General features: G+C 36.7%; 1 protein-coding gene across 2 annotated transcripts in view; it reads left to right on the forward strand.

Annotated features, from left to right (window-relative positions):
- Positions 1 to 2,499, forward strand: part of krz (beta-arrestin protein kurtz) — a 64,708-nt gene extending 62,209 nt beyond the window's left edge. For both annotated transcript variants that reach the window (XM_028315155.1, XM_028315156.1), the window contains exon 13: positions 2,250 to 2,499. In XM_028315155.1, the coding sequence (XP_028170956.1) occupies positions 2,250 to 2,337 (88 nt within the window). In that variant the 3' untranslated portion in view covers positions 2,338 to 2,499. The remainder of the gene's footprint in view (positions 1 to 2,249) is intronic.
- The last annotated feature ends 8,447 nt before the right edge of the window (positions 2,500 to 10,946 follow it).

Raw genomic sequence — 10,946 nt, forward strand, 5'->3', positions numbered from 1 at the left:
GAAAGTCGAGTCACAGAATAATATCAAGCGCACGCATCAGGATGATAGGCAACCGATGATGATAATACCCACTCGTGAGCTATGACACTAATTAAACCCCCGTCCCCCGTGACATGTCCGGCTTTTAGGGTAAAATGTCCGGCCAAATGAAGCTCAGAGTCCGGCTTTTGTGTTTTTGGACCTGGCAACCCTAGCCCAGGCTGAGTCCGCACTACGCATGTTATGGATATCCGTAACCGTAACCGAAACTTTCAGATATCCGAAATAAAAAAATATCCGTAACCGTAACCGGTATAATATTATTCCTATATCCGTAACCGTATCCATAACCGAAACTACATATCCATAACATCCCTCGCACTACGGTTTTTTCCTGCAAGCGGTAATCTGCCATACCGCGAGTCCGCCCGAAACGTATACTCGAGAAAAAGCTGCAGTGCGTACGCTTGCATTAGTTTAGGTCCGAGCCTACCGTGGCACCCTCAGTCCGGGCCTACTAGTGAGCCCGCCGTAGGCACAGTAATATCGTCAGTTGCAGGTTCACTTGGGGTAACTGACAAAATACGGGTTTTGAGTTAAATATACAGTTTTTCTTAGTTTTTTCTGCTCTTTCGAATGGTATACGTAAAAAAATTCTAGCTTTAAAAAAATTACAATTACACGGTCATTTTCAGGTGTGAACTTTTCAGATTTCCTTCACAATTTTGGTGTAACTGACATTGTAATAATTTTACCAGGTTGAATTGGTGTATCTGTAATAATGTAAAAATTTTGCTACAAAACTGCAATTACACTGATTTGCTAAGGTTTATAACATGAAATAAAATAGGAATTTAGAAAGTTTTAAGGCATATTACATTATTATTATACCAGCAGTATCAGTTAAAGAAGTTAAAGTTAGTTCAANATATCCGTAACCGGTATAATATTATTCCTATATCCGTAACCGTATCCATAACCGAAACTATATATCCATAACATCCCTCGCACTACGGTTTTTTCCTGCAAGCGGTAAACTGCCATACGGCGAGACCGCCCGAAACGTATACTCTGAAAAGAGCCGCAGTGCGGACGCTAGCATTAGTTTAGGTCCGAGCCTACCGTGGCACCCTCAGTCCGGGTCTACTAGTGAGCCCGCCGTAGGCACAGTAATATGTACTATCTATACAGTATTCCAACTCGGCCATATTTTTGAAATAAATGTCAACAGCCCCGCGGTACGTCACGGTATGACAACATGCGATAGGGCTGCTCACCTACAGTACCCTTTCTAATTACATCAGTCTACTTAGAATTTCTATCTAGTTTTGTGATTGTAATTTTTTTTTTATTAAGACAAACAAAATACTTCGTGAATGGAATAGGATAAAAATGCGTGTCGTTTTGTGATTAGTAGATTTAATTTTAAAAAATATACTTAAATAATTTTGAATCTACTAATCATAATGATGAGTACTCAATGACCTGTTACTTTAATTTTAGGCGGGTGAAATCGTTGGCAAAATCTGGTTTTAAACAATATATAATTTTCATTTCAAATCAAACTGACTGAAAATGACCATTTCGGGCAGTTAATGACTAGTTTTTGACAAATTTGACCGTAAATGACGATCAGTCAAATTCAATCACCTTAGTCATTTTCAACATTAGGCCATCGATGTCCGTTCGGCACATTCGCGACACCCCTAATTTTTTCATCTCGAACACGTCCAAAGATTTGAAATTTGAAGGAAAGCTCGCGTTTCGTCGGTTTATATGAAGTTACAATACCTACTGTATGATATTATTACCGTGCCGTAGGCCTCGGTCCACACCCTCTAGTTGGGTTATCGGGCGCCTTATGCATTGGCATTCTCTAGGGTTCTGTTCCAGGGCGGGCTTGGTCCCCGACATACCATGGCGATTAGTATCATAGCTCAATAGCCGGTCGTAATAGCCGTTAAGCGCTCGATACGGCCTGTAGTTCTTAAAGCTACCAGCGCGCGTTTAAAAAATAACATCCATAACTAAATAGACCTAGCGGAATAGAGCAACAAAGATGAGCGAGCGAGATGTCACTATCAGCAACACTGTGATCGCCGCCACGTCAAATAGAACCATTTTTTACTATTTGACATTTCGTTAGCACTCATTGGCACGCTGAAAGTATGAGCTCTGAGATTTGTAATTAAAAAAAATGTTAGAATGCAATACTAGCCTTGCATATTTATTGCGCTAATGAGCTAATGTGCTATCTCTCTCCCTCACAGAGATGAGAACGGGCAAGAGCAGGACGACGACATAATATTCGAGGACTTCGCGCGGCTGCGGCTCAAGGGCGCCGAGTCCGACGCCTGAGCGCCGCGCGGACAACAGAGGCAGACAGTAGACATTGACATTGCTCCGAAACGAAACTTACGACTCAGAGAAACAAAGTAGCATCGACCTGTAGGCCTAAGACTAGGAAGAGTAGGCGCACACCGTTGATTTTTCGTCGGCCGATAGTTTAGTCGGGCAGTTGATCAGTATGGGCATGTATGGGAGTGCGCACACTACGCCGATTCGATTTGGCCGATTCTTCATACAATTTAAAATCGGGCACAACTATCGGCCAACTAAAAATCAACGGTGTGCGCCTATTCTAAGATGCGCGCCGTGATAACTTTGATCGATGTTAAAATGTATGGGCAAAATCGATAAAATGCCGTGATAACCGCTTATCGCGGCGCGCATCTTAGGCCTACAGGAATGTATACTTGTGATAGACAAGGGGAATGAAATGCAGCTAAAATGTATAAAAAAAACTTCGAAACTTCCGATTTGAAACGGGATGTTTCTGGCACTCAAATACAATAATTTATTGTACAGGATCAACATCGATACAAAAAAAAAACATTAATATTGACCGATAAACCGTGTGGTGTGGAAGTGATTATATTTTTTTAAAGGTCGATGTCTTATATGCATAAATGCATATATTTTAGCAATAGAATAGAATCTTTTTTTTTATGCATAACAAGGCAGGTATTTGATCACAATCGCCCTTTTTCGAATCGGATTGTGCTTTTATAATTTATACCTTGTAATAGTTCGTTGTATTGCAGTGCTACAGCCGTACTTCATTTAGATAATTTGTATAATATTTTTAATTTGTAGAACCAGCAGTGAAATTGGAAATCATCTGATCCTGGACGATTTTCTTGCTGAGTTAGCAGAATTAACTCTACGATTTCCAAATACTTTTCAATGCCTGGCTTTCCCTTGTTTTTCTTTTAGTATTGGGTTGGAATGTTACTTTGTTTCTCTGGTAGAAACATCGAAGGGACTGGTACCAGCCGCAGTCTCCAGTCGCCGCGGGACACAGCTCCGTAATACTTCTTAAACATGCAAACAAAGCGGTACAATATAATTTTCGGTAATTGTAAGTAAATGTGAATTTATAAAATAAGCACAATACGACTGATACTTCAATTTCATTGATGATATCATTTTTATTCAAACATTCACAATTTAATTTCCGTTTAATTTTATTAAAGTATTAAAACTGTACAATACGATTTTTTGTTCATAAGTGAAAATGCTTTATGGCTTGCGATTGTATATTTTCATTTGTGAAGTTTTGTAAAACAAAATAGTGTATACCAAAAAGCTCATGAGCGTATTTCTTTAATTATATTGCAAATCAATGCACAAATAAAGCCGATTCTCCTGCGACTGAAACGAATCAATGGGAAATGTATTGTCATTTATTGTAAGCTGTCAGCTGTCGTCTACAGATTTGAATACGAAAGTTTGGTTTATAAAAGTTGCATGCGAGACGGCTTTAGATCTAGAGTAAGACGAGCACAAACGAGTCGAGACCTGTCCCGCGAGAGGTCGGTCGCCGCACGCCTGCCCGAGTCTGCATCCCTGTACAGTGTATCTTGTTGAGAGGATTTGACTTTCACTATATTATGATTCGCGGCCGCACGCTCGAACTCGCCTTTCTGGGGACGCGACGATAGGATGATCTAGAAAAATCTAGGCAGGCTCCTGAGCCCCGATTACGGTAATTTTTAACGTCTCCAATCCAGACACGCTTCTCGATTCTGCGATACGATTGGTCGTTCAACAGCGTACGTCAGCTGTTTTGACCAATTGTATTGCAGAATCAGAAACGCGTCTGGATTGTAGACGTTAAAAATTACCGTAATCGGGGCTCTGATCTGAAGGCAGGGCCGTCTTTAACCTACTAGGGGCCCTGGGCACTTAGCCTAGGCGGAGACCATCGATTTTTCGTCTGGCAGTTGATCAGTACGGACATGTATTTGATTTGACCGATTCTTACAAATTAAAATCGGGCCCAACTATCGGCTAACTAAAAATCGGTGGTCTGCGCCTAGTCTTAAGAATCAAGGGTGGCCCTTATCATCTGGAGAAGGGTCTTTCGAGCAGACTGGGCCTCGGTCGCGGGGCCCTGGGTATGTGCCCAAAGTGCCCAGTGGGAAAGAGGGAAGTCTGTCTGAAGGTCTATTCTATTGATCATCCAGGTGATCAAAGTGGACTCCAGCGACAGTTTGGTACCCTTTGATCACCCATGTATAAGATCTGGGTGATCAAAGTGAACTCCAGTTTAATTATTATTTTAGTTTCCGTTGATCACCTATAAATAAATTACAATTCTGAATAGTCACATAAATGTCCAATTTGTTTGTTGCGGTTTTTAGAAAACCTCAAAAATGTTACAAAACAAAATATGTAAGTACAACAATTGGACATGTTACTGTTCAGTGGAGGTGATCAAAGGAAACTAAAATAATAATTCAACTGGAGTCCACTTTGATCACCCAGACCTTATACATGGGTGATCAAAATGGAATAGGCCGATCTGAAAAGGTTCTCAAAATTAAAGCGAATACCCGACTCTGTGGTTGATCAGATATTTTGTAATTTGACCAATCGCAAGCTTGAATCTTTGCTTATTGAAGCTTACTTCGGTTCTATTCATCATCAAGCTGCTTTCAGATTGAGTAATTGACTATTTAGAATGCTATGCTTGCCATTAGTATTTTTATAACGTCTCCCAGATTTCAGAGTTCGGTCGTGCGATCGCGAAACGTTAGCGTACATGAAAATTTTATATAATATTCAATGTATATTGTATGTGAAAATTATTTTAATAGTTGTCTATTGATGAAATTAAACGAGTACAAGATTAGTTCACTTATTTAGCATATTTACATGTTATTATTGAATCATGAGCGAGCGATGATTTGTCATTAAATAGTACAATATATTCGGCAACATGCATTTAATAGAATAAACTTGTTTTTGTACGTCTGTAATTTTTGATTTCCTTTTGAGGGTAGCGGTGTATTTTATTGTTGAGGTTTACTAATACTAGGTCGAGAAAGAGATACCGCGTGCCATAAGTCACCTTTTTATACTGTTGTATATTTGAGAATGCAGGAATAGGTAAATAAATATGTGTCACCTACAGTTGTTGTTAATGCGTATAAAAGGTATGAATAAGACGCTAGGCCGTCCACCACTGCAAGAAAAAATCACACCTCTCCTTATCAAATTTTAAAATTATCACATTATTGTTTCAGTTAGTATTAAGCTTTATTTTAAATAATAACCTTAGATCAAAGATTTTGATGTTGTTCCCATAGAGAAAATGGCTAAAATATTTTTAAAATTTAATTTTGTCTTAGTAAAGAATATAAACTACTAAAGCCTGGTCCGTGAGCACGTAGAATTTTGTCTGTTTAGTTTTTACAAGAAAACTGAGCAAAGGAAAATCAACTCAAGAACTGGTAGACGTATACAAGAGTAGGCCTTTATTATCATCCTAATTAAAATACATATTGTTAGAAAATTATAGATAAAACATATACTTACATAGGTAGGACAAGACATTTTGTGTTGCGATCATGTAAAGAGTTGGTATTTTTTTATAAATAATAGAAATCGAACAGAATAACACTAGTATAGCTATGAAGATGGAAAAGCAGGAATGACAGGTAACAAGAGAAGATAATACGAGTAGAACTTCCGCCTGTGGCCTTTAAACTCGATAGAAAATTATCTAAAGCAATATTGTATAAATATTTATAAAAAAGTTGCGCACATTCTCAATGATTTTTATCTGCAGAGGAAATATTTTTATGTACTCCATGTCATTGAATTTGATGTACAAAATAACAGTTTAAACATTTGTACACTTATACATATTTATCTTTGTAAATATAAACGACGGTAGAAGTTTTAAACGCCGTACGGGACAAAAACTTATCGTATTTTATTCGACCCTTACGGCATTTGAAATTTCCTCTATCGAGAGCTTCTTTTTTGTACAGTCAGTTGCAAAAATCATTTGCAAACGATGTACATAATTTGAAATTGCAGCTTTGAATCTGAATAACATTTTGTAACTGCACTATACAAAGTATTGTAAGGTGAATGGTAAATGAAGCACTCTAAAAATGCATGTCCGTTGTCGGTGGCGTTGTACACGAAGGTCTTATGATTAATATACTTACTCTGAACGTAGATTACTCTGTGAGTGTACATTTGTTTGCTGCACAGTTGGTCGTCTACAATTATTTGGTGTAAGGTTTTTTGGTAATATGTACACAAACAACTCTATTCATTATTATAATACCTTGATGTTAGTATTGGGCCTTTACATACTTTGTACTAGTCTTAAATAAAATCGTTTAACATGTTGTTAGGATATTTATATATTTGTCAAATATTGTGAGATAAATAAATTCTCATGAGGCAATTGTTACAGACCAACTGTTACATAAATCTTAAATGTTTTCTGTTTTTATTCAGATATTGTAATGCAAACCGGCAGTAGCTTAACCAAATGGAATAGCTACTTTTACAGAAACTCGTTATTTTTACTCGTTTATAAGTTCTGTAATATGCCCGAGTCTTTTTTGCAATGCTTAGCTATAATTCCACGTAATAATTGATTAAATATACAATTAAATTTGTTGTTACATGTAACTAATGAATTGTAACAATTTACGATGGTGAAGCTAATGAAATTTACAGAATCCTGTGTTAATACTTTATGAGACTAAAATGTCATCGTTCTCTTTCTCTTCTTTCGCGCTGTAAATACAAATGATAATTTTTATTTTAACTTGACGTTGTTAATGCATCCATTTTAATCCGCCTTTTGCCCGTTATTTGCCCGCAAACGACTTATGCCCGTTTACACAATCAATCAATGAGGGTTTTCGCGAATGAAAGATCCGCTAGATGGCGGGACGTGGATGTGGGGTCTGACTGCGCGATTGATGGATTTTGACATATCTGTCAATGTCATGTCAAAAATAACCAATCATGCAGCATTTGGACCTCGCGTCTACGTATTGCCATCTGGCGGATTTTTCATACGCGAAAACCCTCATTGATGGTGAAAACAGACATAAAAGTAATTTTTGGAGGGAGGGCGTAACCCTCTAGACAAGTGGCAAAATGTGACAGTTGTAATGTCAAAAGATGGTCGAAAGGCCTTTTTTTGCATGGAGTTACAACAGATTCCATTTTCGATTCGATCAAAATGTGCCACTTGTCTAGACACACTTGTGTAGTACTCGTATTTTGTTTACTGGATTTGTTATGTTATTTTACAATGTGGAATGTAATTAAATACTGCATGAATGTCGAAAGAATCAGTTATGCTCGTATTATGAAAACCCGTATTATACACACTCGACAATAGACTTCAATGTCAAGTCAGTCATAGTTTCTGTCTTGTGATTGGCATAAATACTTTAGTTCGTCCAATCAAACGCCAGAACCTATCCTCGTGATTGAATCGGGTTTTAAGATTCGTTTGAAATTTTATCGAGTTATGCTTCGTAATACGAACCATAGTTTTGATCTACTCCAAATAAAAACCAGTAAATTAGAGTGCAAAATGAACCAGTTCCAAATCATTTTTTACACAATTTTACTTGCAACAAGCGTATCGTAGTAGTTATTCCTTGATGACTTTTCAGTCATTTTATCCAAGAACATTATGCTGTTGACTGTACTTTTCACAAGATTTATGTTTATTTATTGCGCTCATTGTACGAAGAACCCAACAACTGGCCGACTGTACTACTTTGTAAATAAATATAGCTAGAACTGTAAATACATAATTGATTGGGCCTACACGGCTACTGTCAGCACAACAACACAACAGACATCAACCATGACTATGCAAAAACAGCACTACACATTTCTTTTTTAATTTTACATCGAAAAATCTTTTTGATGTTTACTTTTTTCAATAAATATATATTAATCAAAGCTGTGTTTTATTTTTTCTATTAACTTACTTGGAATATTTTACACTTGAACCAAGCGAATAGTAGTAGCCGTATTTATAGAAGAGCTCATGAGGAGCTTAACACTTGTGTACACATAATAAAATATATCAGTGCTTGTGTATGATATTTATATGAAAAGGTAGCAGGTAGCTTTTAAACGCAATATGTGGCTGAATGTAACAACCGGACTGCAATATTATATAATTAATATCCTTGGACATTTTACACTACGCTTCTAGTCCCAAATTAAGCAAAGGTTGTACAACTTGTACAATGGGTACTAGACAACGGATATAAACATACCTACTTAAAAATATTTTTTTTGTAATAACATAACACCCAGATCCGTCACAGAAATTAAAATTCGTCATTTCAATTTCTGCCCGGCCGGGAATCTAACCCACGACCTCTCGGCATAGTAGCACTTTTTTCTAATAATGATTCTTTGACCAATTTTTTTAAAACTTGAGAATGACTTGAGTGAGACAAGCTTTATGTGCAAACTGCACGAAGCCATTTTTGAACATAAAAAAACCACTCCTCCACGAAAAAAAACAAAAACTGACCAAAAAAGTGCGGCCCGGTGCGGTGATGCGGTCGTATCGTATTACCACAGATATGGATTATACCTTGATTTTTTAGAATCCAGCAGAGATGTAAACAAACACTTTCATACACAATTACACCATAATCACTTACGTGTTCATAATATCATACACAATATTTAACAAGCCCATGAAACCAACTTTATTTTCATGTTTATATAAGTTTGAAATCAATCTTTGAAACAAAAAATACGTGGACGATGAAAATTTGTGAGACTTGTCAAATTGACTTGACGTTTTTTTTTTTTTTTTTTTTTTTTTTTTTAGAATTAATTTATTTTAAAAAGGTAAATAAAGATGATTTTGGTTTTGTATTTAACAAATTATCAGTTTTATCGGAATTAATTAATTTTCGAATCGAGTCGCACGATATCATTCGATGACTTTGCAAATGCAGTACGATGATACGATTACTTTTACGTTGGGGCAATCACTAAAATTCGCTAAAATGACACTAATGACGTTTAAAAAGTGGCACGCTCGGCTTCATACAATTTTTGACACATGCTTCATCTATCCATATCTGTGCGTATTACTAAAAATTAAAAAACAAAATGTCATTCATTTCAGCCGACGATATTTCTTGTTGTGGTTGTTTTCACTTTTATTTTTAACTGTTTCTCGTCTTGGATATGTTTATTCTGTTGCACTTTAGTAATGATTTTGGACACCTTGGAAACAACAAAACATAGTGCTTTCACTTAAATAAATGTTAATAATTTTATAAATAAATCAAAACTGATCATAACCTTCGAGACAGTAAATAAGTGCTGCGAAATAATGATATTTTTGAGTTAATATAAGTATCGTCGTCGAGAATTTCCTGCTCTAAAATGAGTTCTAGAAATTTATCGAAGAAGGAGCTTGAAGATCTTCGAAAAAAGGAGGAGGAAGAAGCGGCTGCCCATGTAAGTAATATAAAGAGGTTATGATACTTTGATTTTATGATACTGTATTTTGTTTCGTTATCCCTAACATATTTTGGTTTTGGTAAAATATTAAATGAAATTGTAAAGATATTTTTATTTACAGAACATGTGTGACAATATTAAATTACAGAAATACATTTTTTGTGTTAGTAGTATAAGTTAACTACATAAACAGACAAATAATTTAAAGCTTGAACTTGTTACATAGCCCTAACTTTCTTATCAGGCGATTAAACGCTGCTAACAAATGCATTTATTGTCAAATAACAATTTTGCACTCATGATAACATTCAATGTTAAGAGGAAACACAAGGGCTGTTTTTCCATACAACAAACATAGTCGCCTTGTTTTCTCTGGATAATACATAGTCATATTTTTTCTTGAGTATCTTGGTAACATGCAGAATACAATAACAATCTAACCTTAACTATGTTGTCAGGTATTCAAGGAGTTTGTGGAAACCTTTCAAGAAGTGCCGAGCACCGCATCGAAGGTTTGGGTAAAGGCTGGCACCTACGATGCAGGAGCAAGGAGTAAGTTTTAACTATTCATTTGGCTTTTAAAGTAAAATAATGAAATGTAAATAGAAAGTTTAATGTTGAAAATATTAATATTTACTGTTTAAAACGTAAGTGCTTTTTAAAAGCTGACTTGAAAACGAGTACAAGTTCTTTTTCAGATCAATTTTATGCCCCAGCTCTGTTGATTCTGATGCTACTACTGTCTACCTTCTGCTAGTCCCAGAACACACGGTGAAATGCAACTGCAACGAAACTGTAACTTCTAGTTACTTTTGAGTTGCATCTAAGTTTCTGCCATAGATTCCGTTGAGAGACCACACGATGTTTCGTTGCAGTTGCGTTTCACCGTGTGTTCTGGGCCTTATTAGGTCAAAAGCAAAGCAAATGATCATATCACAGAGTGTATTTTACAGAGGAAGATACATCTGAGCGTGGTAAACTGTACAAGCCAGTGTCCCGCCTGGATGAGAAGCGTGGCGGGACCGAGGCTGACATAGTCCGTAGCCTCGCGCCGCGCCCTGAGCCACCGATCCGCCTGCGATCCAAGCAAAAGGGTCAGGACAAGAAGAAAAGCAATCTTGAGCTGTTCAAGG

This window comes from Ostrinia furnacalis, unplaced genomic scaffold (assembly GCF_004193835.3).
Source record: "Ostrinia furnacalis isolate ACB-3 unplaced genomic scaffold, ASM419383v2 OfSCF5047, whole genome shotgun sequence".
In the NCBI taxonomy this organism is placed as follows: Eukaryota; Metazoa; Arthropoda; class Insecta; order Lepidoptera; family Crambidae; genus Ostrinia; species Ostrinia furnacalis.